This window comes from Capricornis sumatraensis, chromosome 10, assembly GCF_032405125.1.
Source record: "Capricornis sumatraensis isolate serow.1 chromosome 10, serow.2, whole genome shotgun sequence".
Lineage (NCBI taxonomy): Eukaryota > Metazoa > Chordata > Mammalia > Artiodactyla > Bovidae > Capricornis > Capricornis sumatraensis.
In genome coordinates this window covers 12,552,652-12,573,980 of record NC_091078.1, presented here as the reverse complement: position 1 = coordinate 12,573,980, position 21,329 = coordinate 12,552,652, and the positions used below count along the sequence as shown (strand labels likewise).

The following is a 21,329-nucleotide window of genomic DNA, read 5'->3' as shown; positions in this document are numbered from 1 at the left end:
TGGGGTAAACAGATAGACTTTGGAGACCCTCAGTCCTTCTGTAAGTCCTACTCAGAGGAACCACAGTTTGGTTCAAAAGCCTGTGGCTCGACTGAATGAGAGGGTGGCAGTTGGCAGTTCTGCCTCTTAGTTCACTGTCTGCCAAGTGACCATGAGTTACACCCATCAGAGATGCTCTGTCTGAGACAGAACTTAGACCCACAGTCTGCAGTGACACTGGGATACTGAAATGCACAGATGGTTAACTGAGGGTTAAATGAGATAATGGAAGTCAAAGCTCTTTTAAAGCTGTAAAATATGACACAAATGTCTGAGATGATGACAAACTCAGACCCAGTTTTATATGGAAAGAAGACCACTTCCCTACATCCCTAGATCCTAGAATACCACCATCAACAGATCATGGGGAATTGAAGTTCTTCCTATTTTAAGGTTGGTATTCAATTATGGAATTAAGTATCCTCTGGGATATGCTGACAGTCATTTAAGTGTACATGCATGCAACAGGTTCTTTCCTAAAAGCAAGTTTGTTTTGTTTTGGGTTTTTTTGAAAGCAAGTTTTAATGGATGGAGATCTATTGGCATCTAATTGTGGGTAAAGAGAAAGTGCTAAGAAATGAAGAAAAGTAATATTACAAAGGTAGCTAGCAGGATCTTAAAAAACCAGCAAAATTGTAAAGCAAGGTGAAGAATGCCTATTTGCAATTCTACGAGGAATGAGATGGCAAATAATGACCAGTGGACTTCCTGTTCTTTCTCTACAAGAGGAAAAGGAAATGAAAAGAGCCCTATAACAAAGTCACTATGCCCCATTCACTCTCACACATACTACGAGAACAAAGTCTTATAAGTGACTTTTCCTAAGTCTGAAACCCAAATAGATCAGGGTGGTTCTAAACAAAATGTGTTTTAAGCAATTAATCCTGGGTCGATTGATGTGTTCATCACTGTTTCTGAATAATGACAAGGCAGAGGCTGTAAAAGACGTTCAGCTTGCCCTGGTCATGTTAATACTGACCAGTGGCATCTGGACCCTAGGTCCACAGAACTACTTCTGAGTTTGACAAGAATCACAGAACTGAAATTCTCCTTAATTCCTTGAAGATGCTCTATCAGCACTCATTGGAAGGAGAAGAAAAGGAACTGACATCCTTTTCTAAACATACAACATTCATTTTCCTATTCAGTCTAAATTCAGCCCCAAATCTAAACAATGGCTTAAGGCACTCCCACACTAAATGAAATTTCACATCACAGAGGAAGGAGGGAGAGTGCACAGCCTCGAGAGCTTTCACCAGCCACAGCCTTGTTCATAAACTTCACCTCCACCTACAGGGGCTGCTGTCTAAAGACTTCCCCAGATTGGTGCCGATGGGTTACCAACATCCTCACTTTCTCTTTAGTGTCCTGGGTTTTCCAGAGATAAAGAAGTCACTGTGTCTTTGGGTGTCCACCACCCAACCCACTGGCTGGAGCCCAGTATAGTCTGCAGGGGAACCACCTGGGAGGGCTGGGCGGCAGTGGGCCGTGGGCAGCATCCCAGTCACTGCCAGCAGGCTCCGGTCCACAATACCTCCGACGGGCTTCCACACAGCGAGAGGGGACAGCACTTGCCAGCAATTAAGAAATAATTTGGCAGAATAGAGTCCTCTCTGGGTCACCTGACTGCCTATTTTGTAGGGAATATGGCCCATAAGACGGGACAAACGCTCACTCACAACCCAGCAGGGAGTCATTCTGCCCAGACAGGACACCTGGCGGCAGGTACTGAGCAGCCTCCAGTTTCTCAAAACTGGTTCCACATCAAACACAGAGAGATGGCACCTTCCCTCCCCCAAAGCTGTTTTCCTTGGAGTCTCCTGACAGCCAAGCAAAGGAGTACTGCCTCTGAATGAGAGACAGGATTGTGGTTTATGGAGAAGGAATCATAAGGAAAACAGCGTAGACTCCAACACTGGTTTTCTTTCTGATCCCCCCTAAACTGTAACACTAGGAAAATCCCTTTATGTTTAATCTCTGGAGAGCCAGCTGTTTTCCTGAATTCAACTGTGCACACTCTCTCCTTGAGTTTGAGAACTCCGTGTTCCACATTCTCCACCCCATGCACAGTCAATCCCCCCAAGTTCACCTGGTCTCAGGGAGAAAAGTGCCCTCACTCACCGGGGGCACTCTCCACCTTGACTGCAAAATCCCTGAGCACATACCATTTCCATGTGGGCTTGGAGGAGTCAGGCCAAGTGCTCACCAAGTAGTAGGTATTCGTTAAATACCGATGGGAGAAATGAGTGCAGCACACAGGAATGGAGGTTGTTGGAATGGAGTCTAAGGACATATTGATATTTCTGAACCCAGGGGACCAACAAATGTTTCCTGAATAAATGAGTCACTACGTGAAGAAGTTTCCCTCCAGGGACCACCTGCAAACAAGGTGTCTGGACTGCAGAAATGTCCTGGGAGGCTTTCACCCGTCACTCCTCCTTCTCCAGGTCTCTGGACGGCACCGGTGTGTGTGTACATGCAGGCACACACACATGTGTGCAGCTGGACCTCATGCTCATGAGAGCTCGGACCCCGTCTGGCCCTCTGAGCCTGGGACAGGCTGCTGCCCTACCTTATTGTGATATTGCAGCATCTGAGTGATGATCCTTATCTTCGGGTGGTAGTTCTTTATGGAGATGACTCTGAAAGAGAAGAGAACAAAAGCTGAGCCCGGGTCTGCCTCGCCCTTGGAGTCCGATGGGGAGATTAATTTGATTACATCCAAATGCAGTGACTATGGGGCCAGCAGCCAGGGCCTTCAGAGGGGCTGCAGGCACCGGGCCAAGTTAAACTGTGTTTCCACCATCATATCCCATGGTCGTGTGAAAAGGAAATCGCAGAGCACCCATAGACCCTGCCTTAGACATGAAAGAAGAAAGAGATCCTGTGATGCCATGGTGACGGCGTGCGTGTCCTGGGCATGGGGGGTCTGGGGCAGCGCGTCACGGGCTTACTGCCTACCTAGGCATCTAAATAAAGCAAGTTCTACTCGCGGGGCCAACAGAGGTTTGCCATCTCACATACCCTAGGGAGGAGCCCAGAAACGATTTGCTCTGAGTTCAATATTCCAAGTTCACAACACGAGGCAACGTGACAAATCAGACAAGCAGCTGACAAATGATTCTAATTGCCACGCACACATGGCCACTCTCACAGAAATGGTTTCTGAGCAGGACTCTTAGGAGGGGATCCATGACTCAGCCTTTGATAGTTAATAGCATCTAGATGACGACTTTGATGCTGGTTAGATAAGTGCCAAGGCCTAGAGGAGGTCGTGGTCTGCTGGAAAATTCCCCCGAACTGCTCGCAGTCCATATTTAGTACTAACCACTGCCTGCCCGCTCTCAACCCTCCCTTCTGTTCCCCGTAACAATCATGATGCTGAAAGGGGAGGGGCTGGGAAAAGAGGACTAGAAACACCTGCGTACTGGTACCAGCTGCTATACTAACAAACGGGGTGACCTCCAGGAAATCCCTGGGCACTCTGTGACTGTTTCCTCATCTGGACACTGGGGGCAAGGGTACCTGCTTTATGTATTTCACAGGCTTTGGTATGAGCAGCACATGAAAAGCCAGATGTGAAAATGCTTTGAAATCATTAAAAGCTCTCTCCATGTGTAAGTTATGGTTTTTGTCATTACCAACTCTGTCAGAGGTGACATTGTACATTTCCTTCTGTGACAAGGAAGGCTAAAGAATGGAATTCCACAAAAGGCCCACCTCCGAAGCCTAATCAGAAATGCAAGCGCATTTATCATGACCACCCCCACAAACTCCCCACCAGGAAGCGCTCTACGCTTCATCCCTTTTTGTGCAAAGATGGAGAGAAAACAGCCAGGAAGCAGCTTTGTCTGAAAAGCGACCACTTGTGAATTTAGGAAATGGATCATGCAGAAACCTCTCCCTGCACAAATTCACCCTGGGCTTTTACACTTGAAGGATTTCATTTTATTTTTGAAAAAGTGTTGTGTTGGCCCATGCTTATAACTCAAGGACTTTGAGCCTCTGTCAGCTCTCGGAATTCAGTTCACAGCATCAGCCAGTTTTCTGCATTAGCTCATTTCAAACGGATCTTTGACATTTTAATTTCAGAAGGGGCAGATTGGTCTCATTAAACTAAGGAGAAAGGAGGATTATACAAATAAGGGAAAGACAGAGCCCATTTTTAACCCTGAGCTTCCCACTTCCTTCAGCTGGCTGGGCCTTAGTTCTGATTCTGGTCAGCGGACGGCTGAATCACACTTCTGATAGTACCTTCACTCAGTCATTCTTCTGCCTTGGCATAAGGTGCCCTATATGTCTTCATGTTAACCCTACTGTCGTCAGGGCTTAAACAGAATATTGTGAAAAGAAATGCCCACTTTGAAACTATTATCAATTATTCACTTTAAAAAGTAAAATAAAAGGTAGTACCGGCCCCAAGTTTCTCACAAGGTCAAAACATTAAGCTTCATCTTCTTTTGGTTTTCCATTTGACATTTTGAAAAACAGTATTCTTTAAAAGCTATAATTTTATCACTTTAAATGACACAAAAATGTGAAGGCTAGAAATCCTAGCTCAAGGAAACAGTCAAGTGATGCACCTTAAGCTGGGGCCACTGTGGTCACTTGGAGCTGTGACTGGTTAGGGGACAGGCCCAGATGTGGAAGCAGGTCCCCATTGCACCAGTTCCCTGCAGCCTGGGAAGCCCCATGCCTACAGCAGTTTGCGCACTGACTCTCTTAAGATGACTGCACTACGCATAGTGTCAAAGAAAAGGGAGCCGAAAGAGCACACTGGGCCAGATGTCACTTGCCAGACACAAAGACCAGATGCCGAGAGGAGGACGGACGTGCTCCCGAGGCATTCCGCCCCCTCACTGATGGGAAAGCTCATGGCCCTTGGGACCACTGAGGAAAAGCCAAGCCAAGGAGATGTGAGCCCTGTAGTGGTGCAAAGCCAGCTTCCCTAGCCTCCACCCCAGGTAAATTCCCAGGACACAGGAAACCAAGCTGCAGGGGGAGGGCAATCTGGGTCCAGACCCAAAGGATGGCTGTTCACAATTAGCCAGGAGTTCCTGGGAATCGAGTGGGACTGAAATGCTTCCTCTTAGTTCACCTCTTCTCCAGAAGATTCTCTTTATGATCCCCTCCCAGTTCTCTTAACTACTCTGCAATTTATGCTCCAGTCGAGAAGAATCCAAAAAGAGCTTTGACTGTCCGGAGCAAAATATCTTATCTTTCTGGTAACTGCATAGCCCCAAGATGTCTGGAATATGGGTCTATGTGAAGAAAAATACGGAATAATTTTCTCCTGAAATGATAAAAAACAATAAGGAGCAGAAGTTGGCCTGAAAATGGGCTTAGATGAGCCCAGCCTATTTACAACAAAGGCATTGGGCAGCGCTTTCCAAAGACTGACCGCCACTCCCCCACCCCCACCAGGAGGCACTCTGTTAAAAAAAAAGGGGGGGAGGGGATTGTAGTCAAATAGGTTTGAGAAACTCTCTACAGAACATTACCTTAGAAATTCATATGAGTATTCAAAGCACTGAGGAGGCTTTCAGTAAAGAAAACTATTTCATTTGGGGAAACTGGTTGAAACAAGCCAATTGCTCAACAAACCCCTCTTTGTGGGAGATATTAATCAGTGTGCTGTAGATGCACTTGGAATGCTCTAACATGGGGCTCCTCATTTGTTTTCGGACAATTTTCTGCTACAGGGGCCATCCTGTGCATTGTAGGATGTTGAGTAGTAACCTTCGCCTCTATCCACCAGGCATGAGCGGCACTGTCCCCTAACCAAGAACACTTCCAGATATTCCAAAAGGCCCCCCTAGTTTAGGCATATTCCCAGTGAAATCTATCTTTCCTTTGCTAGTCCTGCACCCCAAGTCTGGTTGTGAGCCCTCATATCTTTTAAGGCTGAGCTTTTGGTTGGCGATGCCTTGTGTCATTGCCTTCTGCACCCACCACAGCCTCAGTTCCCCCCACCCTGGACCTATGCAGGTGGTGAGCTAGAAGGTGGCTAATGAGGAAAGAGGGTCCTGCAGAGACAGTGCTCTGCAGAGGGACCCAACAGAACAGCAAGTGGCCACGGAGCACCCAGCCCAGAGCCCTCCCTGCCTCCCTGCCTCCCTGAGATTACCTCATGATGTTGGAGGCATCTTCGGCGTCGGGGTCTGCGCAGTACTTATTGGCAAGGATGAGGCACGCATCTGCTGACTCTATCTAAGACACCAAAGAAAATCACAGAACACAAAAATATGAATAGCCATCCTTGGTTGCAGTCTCTCTCTGCTGACAGCTCTGGGGGAACCTGGTGCTTTGCAAGGAAAAGAAAAAATAATAATCCTGAGAGATTATAGTTTTTGTCAAAAGTGTAGGTTGCAAGTTCTTGTTATGGTATAAACATTCCATCTTGTTGCTGCTGGAAGGGACAACGTGTACCTTGGTAATTACACTTTTCATTTTGCCTAGCCTCTTACACAGAAGCTTTCTGTCTTGAGGTAACAATTAATTAAGGCTTTCAGTCCCTCTCCACCTCCTTTCCCCACAATCTGCACCATCATCCTAACTTTTCCAATCGGGAAGTGGTGTTAGGTGGGTGAAACCCCTTCTCTCAGGCTACCAAGTTAACTGGGTCATTGAGGATTCAGAAATTTAGACTCTTAAGTCCTTCATCTAACCTTTTCTTCACATCTTAAATGTGGAAGAAGAGGAAATGAGAGCCCTAACTCAGATAACGGCTAAGTACTGTTTAGTATTCAGTTAGCATTCAGATATTCAAAAGACAACAAATCTGAGTGTGAAATGATATGTTACAGATGACCTTGAAAGACAACCTAAAGACTTAGCTAAACATGTGCCAATGGAAACTTATTCCTTTGAGAGGATCACAAGTTGTGCTAAGAATTGCTTGCAACTAAATCAGGTCCACGGACAATAATTATTTCCCCCAAGCTCACATAAGATTTCACATTAGACATAACTTGGATCATGTCTGGATAATAGTAACTAGACTCTGTATGCGAAAGAATTCCCATGCTGGCTCTGGTCTGTCCTACTTGGGATGTTGTGCTTACGACAGCCCATTTCTGCATTTGGTGGGAGGGCATGGTTTCCTCCATGGTATGTCAGAAGTTGTCTCCAGTTTTCTTCCTTTCATAAAGCAAAGAATTTGCCCAAATTCTTTTGGCTTATTCATGCTTGCCAATTACATTATTTACTGAATTATGTAGTGACCGCAGTAAGCACTGAGATGTCAATGGATTCAGAATATTAATCTATCCCTGTTGGCATGCAAATACTGAACATGCTTACAAAATCCATATAAAATGAGCAAAGCAGTGGATGTCATTTTGCTATATCCCTTTAGGCGTGTTTATAAGAAGATTCTAACTTAGTAGGCTCTAGACAGAAAGACTAGCTCATTACCAAGTGCTGCCAAATACCTGCATGCTTAGTTTTACACCTTTAGTCTTGGTGAGGAAAAAAAGGAAGCTCAAAATGTTTGATGGCTTAGGTAAACTTTATTTTATACTTTATCCTTAATGTTCCTTCCTGATATAAATAACAGATTTCAGAGCTACGCTGAGTGCAATTTAAGTATTCAAAATGGGGATGAGTTGATTGCTATGTCATGCATGATACCACTGAGTCCACACAACTGGTCTGCTTCCCTTAGCAGCGCTGATATTGAGGGGCCCAATGATGTCTAGCATGTTATGTACAAGCAGTCCATGTATGGAATGCTCATAGCTGGTCTACCAAGTGCCAGCAGGACAAAGTCCTGGGACCAGGGCAAGGGTGATACCAAGGTTGGTAGCATCTGATTTATTTTCTAAGGGCTTTGGAAGGGACTCTTGGCCATGTGAGGAGGCATGTCCTGTCACCCCAGAGTCACACACCGCCTAGATGGAATAAAAGCAGAAGCCACTCCTTCCTTCTTACCTTGACTCTTGCAAGATCATGCGGATTGAGGACTGAACCCTGATAAAACTCCACCTGGGTAAAATGTCGTTTGAACAGAGCTTCCAGCTCCAGGTTAGGGGAGATGCTGTGCAGGGAGAGAAGAGACAGCTGTTAATATAACAGAGTCAGGTATTCGGCCTCCATGGCCTCCCTTCTCTCCAATTTCCACAGAGAGAGAAAAGGCTTTTACCTTCAGAGCACCCTCTTGCTTGCCATAAATAAGAGGCTCACACTGAAGAGAAGTAAAACCTCAGCCCAACTGAAAATCAAAACCAATATCAAGCTAAAATGAAGAGTTTCACTACCTTTAGAGTCTGAGGCCCATGCGGCAAAATGTCAACTTCATCACAAATGGAATCCCTACTTTGAAACATTGTATTTCACTCACTGTTTCCTTTTATTGATTGGTTTATTGTCTCTGTCGGGCCTTAGTTGCTGCACGGCGGGGTCGACCTTGCTTCATGCAGGACCCTTCTTTGCGATGCAAGTAGTTGCTGTGTGTGGTATTAGTTGCTCCACGGCTTGTTGGATCAGAGTTCCCTGACCAAGGATCGAACCCCTGTCCCCTGCATGGCAAGGCGGATTCTTAACCACTGGCCCAGCAGGAATCACTACTTTATGAATGAAGAACAGAGGCTGTGACATCAGGGATCAGCCAAAGGTCTTCCTGGCAGAGCTTCCTGCTGTTCCTTTCACCAAAAGCCTTTTCCCTCCTTTTCCACCTCATGGACTTCTCAACCTCAGGAACTGGATCCAAAAAAGTCTCCTCTGAGTAGACAGACACAGGGTCAGTCCACTCCCAGTATTGTTCTTGATTCAGCATGTGGACACTATTTATCCTTCTTAGCCTTGAGCCACACCCTGCAATCTTTCCCATTGCCGGACAAGGATTAAAACATTGGTTAGCCTATCCATTCATTTATTAATTCTTCAGAAATAAGAAACACCTAATCTCTGTTAGGTACTGCACTAGGCCCTGGGAGATCACATTCAGTTAGAACCTACTAGGTGCCAAGGACTGAGTTAACCAACTCTTGCCTAACATAGTACTTAGTAATGATGATAACTGCTAATGTTCTCAAGCATTTGCTATGCAGCAGCCACCATTCTAAGCACTTGACAAATATTAACTCATTTAAACCTCAGAACAACTCTCGAGGAAGGTATGTTATTAACCCACAGCTTGGAGAGGTTAATTAACTGGGCCATGGACGACAGGGCTGACAATGATGGATGCTGGGGACACAAAGGTAAATCCTAGCAACTGAAGCGTTAGCAGCCAGCTTGTTGATTTGGACTAAAGCAATGGGTGAGAGAAATACATCTGCCCGTGCAAGTCCAACCGGTCTTCCAGATCTGTTACAAGCAGGGCCTCCTTCCGGAAGCCTGCCTACCCTGGTAATACAAGGAGTGGTGGTCTCTCCCCAATACAGATGTCCCATGTGATTCTGCCGTTGATTAAACTGACGTCAGTACATTAATAGAACTATGTTGTGCTCTAATTGCTGCACACGTGCTCATCTTGAAATGTCCAAGAAGGATGACTTGTCTTCAACCTTCCACACGCTCAGCAGAGGATGGGCCCCACAGCTGGTCATCAGTGGCTGAGCAGTTAATTGAATCTATGGGTTGAGCTCCTGTATCCATGGTCTGCCCAGTCCTTTCAGAACTTGGAGAAGTCCGTGCTAAGAAGAAAAATGCTGGTGCTCAAACTTGGTTGCCAGTTCCATATTCACAATGTCAAAAGGAAGGAGATGTACAGGATAACTGTAGGGAAGTCAACCTCAGTGAGATCTCAGAGCAGGACTGAGTCCTGGGTGGTCAGTAACGAGTGGAGCCAACACCAGCATGTGAGCTTTGTCCCTTGGCAATGTGGGGCTAAGACTTGCCTCATGATGACCCCATCTCCATAAAAGAGGAAGACAGTGCCACCCATGTGAACATGCCTGTGTTCTCCATCTCTCCATCCCTGTGGTGGGCTACATTTTACCTAAAAGGGGACCAGGCAAAAGATCTCAACAGCACTGAGTGGAAGGGAGATATCTTGGTTTCCTCCCCTATAAAACAAACTCGATTAAGTCCTACCGCCTAAGTCCGCTGTATAGCTTAATATATTTTCTCTCACATGGTAACAGCTAACATTTATTGGGCACTTACGGGGTGTCTGATTCTCTTCATAAGTGTGCATGCTACGTCGCTTTAGTTGTGTCCCAACTCCTTGCAACCCTATGGACCATAGCCCTCCAGACTCCTCTGTCCATAGGATTCTCCAGGCAAGAATACTGGAGTGGGTTGCCATGCCCATCTCCAAGGGATCTTCCCAACCCATTGAACCTGCATCTCTTACAACTCTTGCATTGGCAGATGGGTTCTTTACCACCTGCCACCTCTCTGTATACTTGGAATGAATTTGCTTTCCATTCTGATAATAGCCCAAGATGGTAGGTAGAAACCATTTTGAACTTCCCATCTTATGGATGTGGAAACTGAGGCCCAGGGACTTAATTGGTTCAGGATTTAGTTGAGTCAGGATCCAGATTGTCCTCTGAGCTGAGCATGCACTCTTACTCCCTCTTCTGATTTAAGGAGAGACTATGGTGACCAGCACTGTGTCCTAAACTGAAGGTTCCTAGGAATGACAGCTGTTGTTACTATTGTTATCGCCTTGAACCCTGCTTCCTGTTACTTCTGTATCTTGCTTGGGCACTGTGTTAGTCCTACGTTCATAAAGAATCCACACCAGACACTGTGGATACACGTGGATTGCGCAGATCCAGACAGCTTCAGGGACAGTAATGATGTGTTTGACCAATAATGAACCTACTGTCATTTGCCAGAGAGAGTCACCTCCACAGAGGCAGGTGCCACTCTTATCACCAAACGAATGGGTTGCTTCCTTCCCATCATTTCTAGGACATCCTCTCCAATGAGCCCAGCAGAGACGGTGGCTAAGTCAATTCTGCCCTGCCCCCCAGTGCCACCCCCACATCACCCCACCTACAGACACTCAGGGGGGCCCCCTTGTGCTGCCTGGTTGGGTGGAGGGTCTCAAAACTGTGGGGAACTCTTACTTGTGAAGAAAGACGATCTCCACATTGACATCATCCCGGTCCTTGTGCAGAAAGTCCTTCAGGAAGTTGGAGACGCTCTCCAGTGTGATGTGTCCACAGACCACTATGTGCCTGAAGGGGGAAGGCCAGTTAGATGAGGCCATTCCAGAGTTGCCCTGGCACCCGCCCCCAGCAAGACAAGAGAAAAGCGCACAGCTGCAGGGAAGCACTCATGTCCTCCAAGGAGACTTGGTAAAGCCCAGCTCCCTTCCCCAGAGGGCTGTGAGGCAAAGCAGCAGGGCCAGAAGGTGCTCAGAGACTCCTCGACAGAAAAGCATATGGCTTCTCACCTGATGCTACACAAAATCCTATTAAAAGCCCAACTGCTTGGCCAAGTGGTTTTATGCATTTAACAATAAGTGACATTATGCTTGCGCTTAAACGCTGCATTATCAAGCCCCTTGCAGATTCATATCTCTCCCTTTCTGCCCACAAAGCGTCCTCCCGGGAGATTTACCGAATGAGTCTTGGTTTATGACATAGAGCTTATCAGGTAATGAGATAACAAATCTTGCTGAAACGATGATTTTGTGTGTAAGAAAGCGGACTTTTATCAGGGTGGCTAATGTGCGGCTTGACACGTTATGGGCTCTGCTGGCCATAAGCAGTAAAAAGGAAATTTTGCATTTTTCTGCCATAACTCCTCCGACAATGGGAGCATGTAACACTTTACAGTAAGTGAGCATCACTCAGGGCTAAATGTGGGATGGGACACCTATGGAATCTGAGATGGTGCCGCAGGCAGGCTGTGCATCCCCAGACAGCTGCTTCCTTAGGGTGCCTGAGATTTCCACAGGAGACAAAGGAATTTACCTTTGGACAGGGGATGAGGATGGAATGGTTTGCCTTTGTTTCGGGGTGCTTTGGACTTGTCTCCGGAAATAGCGGCTCCCCTTGAGGAGATGAGCCCATCTTCCAGGACTCCTGGAAGAACAGTCCTCGTCCCCCTGCACCCCACCAATATCTTTGGCTCCTGGACCAATCCGACTTTGACACCGGCTATACTGTGGCCTCTTACATTCGCTATCTATGATGCTCAATCAGGAGTAAGCTCTTTGATACAAAACTATCAAAGAGACTGACTGCGGAGATGAGACCTGCCAGCTTCTAGTAAAGAGACTGTAGCAAAAGGCTCACTCAGCCCAGGTCCCTGTGCCTCTCATGTTGACAGTGACAGAGGCTGACTCCCTGGCTGGGCTTTGAGGCATGGGCAGGTGGTGAGCATGAAGCACAGTAATTTTGTGGGAGAAATTTAGAATGGCCAGGCCCCTTGCACTCCATAATTGCTCTGTGCACATTCCAGTAAGGCAGAGAGCTCATTGGCTGGAGGCGACTCCTAAGAGGAGGCAGTGATGATCGCTTATGCGATGTTCCATTAGATGCCATTACAAGAGCCTGCCCTTTCGGTGTAATTTGGTGCTTGACTAAGTATGTGAGAATAATACAGTAAACTCATTGGTGAAAGGATAATGATGCAGAACAAAGAGTAAATCAATAATATGCGCCATGCAGTTAATAATATCACCATTATGGACTGTTATTGTTACGGTGCTGCACTGAGCGATTGGGCAAGTGGAGGCCCTTGTTGGGGCAGGGGGTGTCAATGGGCCTCCTCAGAAGAGACGTTTTAATATAACCACTTGACTCTCAAGCCAGTACCTGCTGGGTTAAGGGAGGTCCCCTGGCCACTGATCCCAATCTGATGTCCCAAAATGCATATGAGTAACTCCCTTCTGAAATGCACAGTATGTCAGAAAACATGATGCAAATTGAACAACAGGATTATACACATTTTTGTCGGGTCATATCTTGAAAAAATGATTCTTGTGGCAAATGCGCATTTATATGGACAAAAGAGGCTGCAAATGAATGTGCATTTTCTGAAAAAGATTTCTGATTTTGAATTTGCCAAGCATGTTCAGAAACTGACGAAAAAAACAACATCTCCCTCCTAATCTGACATCTCCACAAAAGACAACAGGGCTGTTTGGAGGACAATTCTAATGCTTTCTGCCTACAAACTTCCATGATTGAGAATGAGGCCAGAATGAATTCAATGTACGGGCACCTCTGCAGGACAGATGGGCGAGTGGGACTCTTCCTGATAGTAAGGTAGGTATGATTCCCTGCTCTGCCACCAAGGATGTGTGTGATTCTGGGCAAGCTACTTATCCCCATTCGATAGATGAGGGAGCTGAGAGGTTAATACTACCCATCCAGCCTCCTGCACCAGGCACTGCAAAGCTCAAAGTTCTTTACCCGCGTAAGCCTGGTTATCATTCAGAGCAGGACTCAAATCAATGATCAGTCCAGGGAAATGCCAGAACATTCATCCTTCCCTATCTTGTACGCAAAGAACTGAATGAACATCTGCCAGCATTCCTTCTTCCTCTTGTGAGATCATTCATCTCTAGGACAGACGTGTGAGAAGCGGAGGGGAAGGAGGTGAGTCCATCCTCTCACCCTTGAATCAAAGACTCAGGCAGCTGATTTATTCAGCCTTAGAAAGAGTCAGGGTTCTCTTAGTTGAAAATGTGCTGGGTACATATAAAATATATTCCAATGCAATCAATATTATCCCTTAAGCCTTTAATTAGCTTTCACCTCTCTTAAGAAGCAGACAAATGTTGGCAGGAGAGGGGAGGAAAAAAAAAAAAAAGGGATTGACTTTTCTCATTTGATGCTGGCCTATCCAATACCATTCTAGACAATTGAAAAAATATATATCTTTAAGCTACAGCATGATTTCTGAGGTGGAGAGCAGTCTTTATCAAAAAAGGAAGAAAAAAATCTCCCTTCAACATAATTGGTATTTTTGCTCAGGAAAAAAGCGAGATTGATTGAAAGCAGATTGCCTTTTTGCCCAAGAAGAGTTATTAGGTACATTATCATGGCAACCTTGGAGAACCCATATTGTTCCAATCTGTCCTCTATCTGAGTTGAAGATTTACGGCTTCCCCCTTTTGTGCCAATAATCATTTCCCTCCACTTTGTTTTCCATGCAGTGGAAGTTATCAGGGAGCCCACATATTGAAAATGTTTGAATGCAGTTAGAACTGATGGGTGGGGTGAAGCTGCCTCTCTGACTCAGCACCTGCATTAGGAGATCTGCTCCTCACCAGCCCGTAACTGAGGGAGTGAGCACCAGGGGCCCTGCAGGAGTACAGGGGATGGACGGTGAACTGGGAGACATTCTTTTTCCAGTAATATTTTCAGGATTCTTGAAAATTCCAGAGGCACTAGTTTGAAGAAGGCTGTTATTGCTGGGGAGAAGAGAAGCAAGAATGTCTCACATCTTCAGTGACTGAAAATATAATTGAATATTGTGCGATTGAGAGCAGGGTGTACCCTCCTTGGAAGCATAGTGATGGTTGTTCACCGTGTATGATTCGAAGAACGTCAAAAAGTTCCTCATCCAAAATTATCTCTGTCGGGTTCCTTGACACCTACAAATCTACCATGTGAGATTCATATGTTGATAGCCCTGTGTCAGCTCAGTTCAGACACTAAATAACTAAACAGTCTTGGGCAAGGTACCAATTCTGCATTTTACAGTCATAAAGTCAGAGTCTCTGAGGGGTTGGAGCTAGTACCTGATTCATGAGGTTATCTTGAGGATTTATTTAAATAGACAATACATGTGAAGGGTCTACTAAAGAGTCTGGGCCACTGTAAGCATGATTAAACGGTAGGATTCATGTGATGTCTGTAAATCAGGATGTAACAGATATGGAGTGCTCTGTAGCTCCTGGAGTCTCATCTGATCCTCAAACAACCCCACATTCCTACTCTCTGCATCTTTTCAAATAACCTCTCGGAACCTCAATTTCCTTAAGCCACATGCCTGACATCTCACCGAAGGTAAAGTCACTTGCCCAGGACATGATCCGGGTCTCTAACTCTAACTCTCACAAAGACAACGGTGAAGACATGGAGAGAGAGCAGAGGCTTGGGTATTTCGGCTTCTACTCCTTTACAACAGACAGGAATAGGTCAATGAGAGGTTCCCTCAGACATACAATGGAGGGGACATTGGAGGGTCCTCCCGGGACAGGAGAGAGGCCCTCACTTAAAGCATCATCGCAGCATGGTATCAACAGATACTAGCTGCATCTAGTCAGCCAGGCCGGCAAGCTCAAGACAGCAAAGGCTGAATGACAGCAGAAACTCAGAACCAAGTTGTTAATTGAAGGCATGCAATTTGGCAAGCCAAAGGGCTGCTGCTGCTGCTACGTCACTTTGTGTCCAACTCATAGCGACCCCATGGACTGCAGCCTACCAGGCTCCTCTGTCCATGGGACTTTCCAGACAAGAGCACTGGAGTGGGTTGCCATAGCAAAGGGCTGCAAGGTGATGTAAATACTACCTTTATAGCATTTTATACTATGTCCAGCCCAAGGATCCCACAAGAGAACAAAAAATCCAATAAGAGATTCACTGACAATAGAGAACATTCAGGAACATTGGCTGTGAAGGGCTCTAATGCTCTTCCCATCTGTGGCTCTGGATTCAAACTTTTCAAGACTACCAGTAATCTTAATGATTGATGTCATTAAGGGCCTGGCCACTTGGTTTGGGAAGATGGCTAACAAATCACAAACCATTTCTGGTGGAATGACTTCTTTGGTTTTTAAAGTTCTGTCAAGTCCTGTGAACAACTCTTTCTTGGGATAAACTAATTTTAGCAGCTTGGATTAAAAGATCCCTTGAAGTCAGATACATGAGGAAGCATCTTAAATGCCAAAATAGTAGTCGATGGCACTTTGTGGGAAGAAGTTACTCATCCAGTGTAAGAAAGCATGCCTGGTTTGGATAAGGGCTCCAGAAAGAGGGGATGGATTGAATTAGAATGGGCAACATGGAGCAGGCTTGGCATCAAGGGTGGAGTGTGACTTAATCAGAGGAATGATGCTTGAGTATTACAGGCTCTATCACAAAAGTGCTAACTGCTTATTTCATGGGCACATCCTCATTCAATATTTCCCTCCCATTAAGACACATCTCCACTTTCGGAATGAAATCCCACACAGTGTCCTCACTCTCACTACTCTCTTCTTGGAGACGGGCCAAGCATGCTGGAATGCCCCAGTGGAGTTGGCAATTCAATTTTAGAACTCAGTTCCACTGGTGTCTTTCTGAATGGATCACTAAGGGAAACTGACTTATGGCAGAAGGTATAAGATGAGGACAGAGAAGGGTCTCCTAGTCAAAGGTTCCAGCGAATGAGGCATCTGGAGATGGAATGAGGTTGAGTGTAGCTCAATGAGAACCAATGTCTACACCTTTTGAAAGACTCAGATAACATTTCTTAAAGCCAGTGGCCTTTGAAAAAGAGATTTGCGACAACGATAGGCTCTTTTCCACTTCCTCCGTCTATCTCAGCATCAGGACAGCCCTTGGTGAATGTTTAGTCTGCTGTCTGCGTTATTTCAATGTGGAAACCGAGGTCCAGGGCTCAATGCAAGGTGAATGCCGGAGGAAGGGCAGACCTATCCCCTTGGTTTGATGTCTGCAATACCAAAGAAGCTGGTGCGCCTGAATGGAGCCTGGGCTAGGACTCAAGAGTCGGGGGGACCTATGCTGTGTGACCTGGGGCCCAGTCACTAGAAAATGAAGAGACCCAGACTGCTGGGGCTGCACCCACTCAGTATTCCAGCTCTCTGCCCCACCCTGTTCACACCAGCCTATCTAGTCTAGACGTCTGCCATAGCTTCCCAATGCAGTTCCCTGTTAACAAACCCCCACTCTAAAAAAAATTTTTTTAAAAAAGCTCTCAAGAGTGAGGACTGAGAATCTGACTGCATCACTTCCCACAAGGGCAGGGAGGTCTCAGATCTCTCTTCAGCTGAGCCTCGCTCTAGAAAGACAATGTAAAATGCCCAGCTCTGGGCTGTTTATTTTTTAAGATACTATATCCATTTTTACTGGAACAAGTATAAAGAACTTAAAAAACCCATAGCTATCCTGTCACAATAAATCATACAGAGTAAATTGAAAATCCTATACAGCTTTCCCTGAATACATTGCGCTCACTTTGTCAAAGAGGTAGATGAAATGTGGCATATATTGATCTAGATGTCTCTGTAAAACTATAATATTTATATCAAATACATATGCTAGAATCTTTCCTGTCTCTCTGCTGAGCCTTCTAATCATGCTTGGCTCGTTCTCGCTCTCACCCCCAACACCTCCCACTGCTGGAGACTGTGTCTGATGTGAATGAATTTTAAGAAGGACTTGTCAAGGGAATTCTGCAGCATTTTATCACATAGATGGCAGGGGTGATAAAAGACGGCACATCCCAGATCACACAGTGGTCAGTACCCAAAGTTCACGTCGTCCCTCCTATGTTGAACTGAAACCATCAGGGTTAACATAACTCTCTCTCCAAGACTGTCTCTTATGAGAAAGAGATTCAGGAAGGTTCTGAGTTTTCCATTGTTTCTCACCTGGTAGTGCATCCCCTGATTCGGGGCATGTCCTTTAGAGCAACTATTACCCAGATTTCCCCTTAAGGCTCATAATCCCATTGCTTGAAGGAGGAAGGGTAACCCTAGTCCTGCCTTCCATCTGCCTCTTATACTGGGAGCCCATCCCAAAGGAACTGCCTCCCAGTGGGATGGTCATCTTCAGCAAACAGCTGCTAACTCTGGGCTGCCCTGAGACCCAGCTCAGAACCCCTAAAACTTTCTGGGCTCTCAAGAATTAACTGTTGATCAGTGGACTGGTTGGCGAAGTATGCTTGGCTTGGACACTCTATGTCATGGGAAGTGTAGAAGACATTTTCTAGTTAGTTCATTGCAAGCCTGCAGGTCATTGGCTGATTCTGCCACGTCTGACCTATCACTGTGTCTCAAGTTTGTAAGAAAACAGTGCATGTAAACAAGACAAAAATGAAAACAAAACAGTTGTGAGTGTGTATGGAGCTCAGGATCCCATGGTTTTAACCATCGCCCATTAAAGAAGATGAAAAAACAAAAGCAAGCCAACAACAACCAAAAAAAAAAAAAAAAAAAACCCAAGGAGGTTCAGAGATAATTGTCTACCCAGGACCCACATCTAGCACTTTGCTAATCACAAAGGAAGGGAATATCTTCTCCCCCCCAGTGAGGAAGAGAATAAAGTAATCATCTTATCCAGCTGTCAATAGAGCTGTTCTGGAGGAGACAGGCTGTTTGGTTGTTTCCCTAAATGGGGGCAGAAGGCTGAGCAAATAGATTCCAGCAGTGTACCAAAGGCACCTCTGTAAAACACAGCCCCAAGGTCAGAGGACAGACTACTGGCAGTCCCAACAGAGAACACTGGGATGCCCTGACCGGACCAGAACTTTCTGCACAAAGAGGGCACATCTCATCCTACACAGACAGTCAGGATCTAAACCACCCAGAGGGATCTGTATCTGTACCTCCATCATCCCAAATCATAATTAGACCTCCACAATTATAACAGGCATGAAAGAAAGTGAAAGTCAAGTCACTCAGGCGTGTCTGACTCTTTGAGACCCCATGGACTGTAGCCTGTGAGGCTCCTCTGTCCATGGGATTTTCCAGGCAAGAGTACTGGAGTGGGTTGCTATTTCCTTCTCCAGGGGATCTTCCCAACCCAGGGATTGAACCCGGGTCCCCTGCATTGCAGACAGATGCTTTACTAGGAAAGCTGAGCTACCAGGCATGAGGAATGGCCAACACCTTGTGTAGCTTGTTGCCAAAAAGGAACCTCAACCCAAGCCTTAAAAATAAATACTAAGAACCTCAGAGCAGGAGATATTGACTGTGTTCCAGTCTAACATGCACCTTCCTTTCAATAGCACCTCATTTCTTGGGAAAAAGTAAAGTAGTCTACATCTAAATTTTAAAATGACATCAAATGAGGGAGTTCAGGGTTTAGTAATTAATTTTTGATCTTTATTCATTGGATTTGGCTATAGAATGAAATCTGCAGTTACCTAAATGTATAGATATTTTTTTAAAAAAAGATTTTTTTGATGTGGACCATTTTTAAAGTCTTTATTGAATCTGTTACAATATTGCTTTTGTTTTATAGCTTTTGGGCTGCAAGGTATATGGAATCTTAGCTTCCCAAACAGGGACTGAACCTGCACCCCTTGCACTGACAGGTGGACTGCCAGCAAAGTCCCTAAATGTACAGATTCTTAAATTAGGTGCTAGGTTTGTTTTGGACACACAAACATTCACGCTTGTGTGCACACACACTTTTTTTTGTGTGTGTGTGTAACAATGTCTTCAAAGTACTTACAAAGAAAAATGCAATGATCGGGACCATGCTGAGGTCCCAGTTCTCTGGTTGTCTAGAATGGCATTCATGCTAAAATTAAGCATAAACCTAAACCTTGGACTGGGGAAAGGAAGGAGGGACATGGGGGTGAGGAGGGGAGATGCAGATAAGCCTGCTTCTGCTGCTTGTCTGCATAATGAAGAAGCCACCCCTCATCTGGAGCATAGGTTCTGTCCAATCTAGAGAACAACACCTCGTTTTAAATTTGGGGAGCCACTCCTCCCCAATCAAATACAGTCTTGGGACCTTCAGTCATGGTTCCTGCCCAGACTAGGACAAGCAGTGCTTTCCAGTCTTAAATGAAGTGACACTAAGTTCACGGTGGGAACTGACTGATCCTCGTGGTAAAAGCTTGTGAGGACTTTCTCTGAGTCTCTGCTTACTGGACCCCAGTGTTGCTTCTCAGCCTCACCTCTGTCCTTTCTGGCATCTTCAGCTTTTGTCTGAATGCTGTAAGATACTTTAACCTTCTAAAAAAAAAAAAAGCCTTTTCTGCTGAAGTCAGCAAGAATAAATTTCAGTTGCCTATAACCAAAGAACTTTAACTGTAGATTTGTTTAGCTTTAGTTTCTCACTGAATTCTCACAGTAACTCAGTATGCAGGTATTGGCACCACTATTTTGGTTTTATCTCTTTCCTCCTTCCTTCATGGAAGAGGACTTATATAGCTTCTTAAGCAAGCAATTCTATAATTGCCCAAATCTCATAAATAATACTGGTTCTTCCTTGTGTCTCTCTACAACGCCCTCACCCTTCTGCCTTTTATTAATCTATTACTGCAGGGTTTTGTGGCCTTTGGTCATTTTTAAGTAAGCCATTCTTCCCTTGACCCTATTCTTCCAATTTTAGGTGGTTCTTTGCACTAACAGAGAAATCCAGGCACTTGAACAGCATTTTCCTCTATTCCAATCAAATCAGATCTGCCTGTTTCCACTTGATAATGCTGCTTCTGAACACAAGGCACCAAGAGAAGAGAAGATGAAAGACAAGATCAGCTATACCCTCTGGGGATGAAGACAGAACAGAGGGAGAATGAGTCCAAGCAAAGAAGTGGTTCTTAATTTTGCCTGGAAGAGGGAAAGTATGCTAGCTTTGATGTGCAAACTGACCCCACTGCCTTCCCAAATACCCCTGCATGCCTCATGGCCCTAGAACAGAAGCTGTTGGGATATGGCCCTCCCATAACAACAATTAAGTTGACATATCCTGACACATCCTTGGGTGTGGCCTCATTCCTCAGCCACACCCAAGGTTGTTGCCCCTGCTAGCTGTGTGCTGCTAGCCATCCACTGTAAGTAGACCCAACACCCTGAGCCTCCATCTTCTGTCTGACACACACACAAGTACAGGGAGAAGTCCACAGGTTCCAGAGCTTGATAAGGCATAAGACACCACAGAGGGATGTTCGCTAGATTGGAAAGGCCCAGAACTCCAGGTGGCATTAGCACCCCCTCTACTTCCTAAATGTCTCTGCACCCCTCTTTTACAGGGTCCGTCATTAGATTTGTAGGTTTTTAGGTCCACAAGTCATCTCTCTGTTACCTTTGCCCTAAACTACTCCAATGGAGACATCTACTAATGTGAATTATCTAATGCTTTTAGGAGCATTCCCTTTAAAAGGCTTGCAGTCTTCATGATTGCCTTATACCTTCATGATTTTATTGAACAAAATTCTTGCCGAAAGAGCATTTCATGGAGACAAGGCTCCTCTGTAATCCAGCTTCTACATAGCTGCCACTAGCTCTTGGGTGGTTCTGATTGATCAGTCTCAGGTAAGGTGCAGGGGAGCAAGAATCGTATCTTCTTGCTCATCCTTTAACCCACAGCACCCAGCCCAGTGCCTGGAACATAACAGGGCTCAAATAATCATTAGTTGAGCAAATACATTGGGATGGGAGCTTTCCTAAATCTGTTCTATATACTAGCTAGCAT

General features: G+C 45.4%; 1 protein-coding gene across 24 annotated transcripts in view; it reads right to left on the bottom strand.

Moving 5' to 3' along the window:
• The window catches only part of KCNMA1 (potassium calcium-activated channel subfamily M alpha 1), a 762,349-nt gene that overhangs the window by 212,871 nt on the left and 528,149 nt on the right, over nt 1–21,329 (bottom strand). For all 24 annotated transcript variants that reach the window (XM_068982831.1, XM_068982832.1, XM_068982835.1 and 21 more), the window contains 4 exons: nt 11,064–11,174; nt 7,972–8,077; nt 6,167–6,249; nt 2,612–2,681 (listed from right to left, as the gene is read on the bottom strand). In XM_068982831.1, the coding sequence (XP_068838932.1) occupies nt 2,612–2,681; nt 6,167–6,249; nt 7,972–8,077; nt 11,064–11,174 (370 nt within the window). The remainder of the gene's footprint in view (nt 1–2,611; nt 2,682–6,166; nt 6,250–7,971; nt 8,078–11,063; nt 11,175–21,329) is intronic.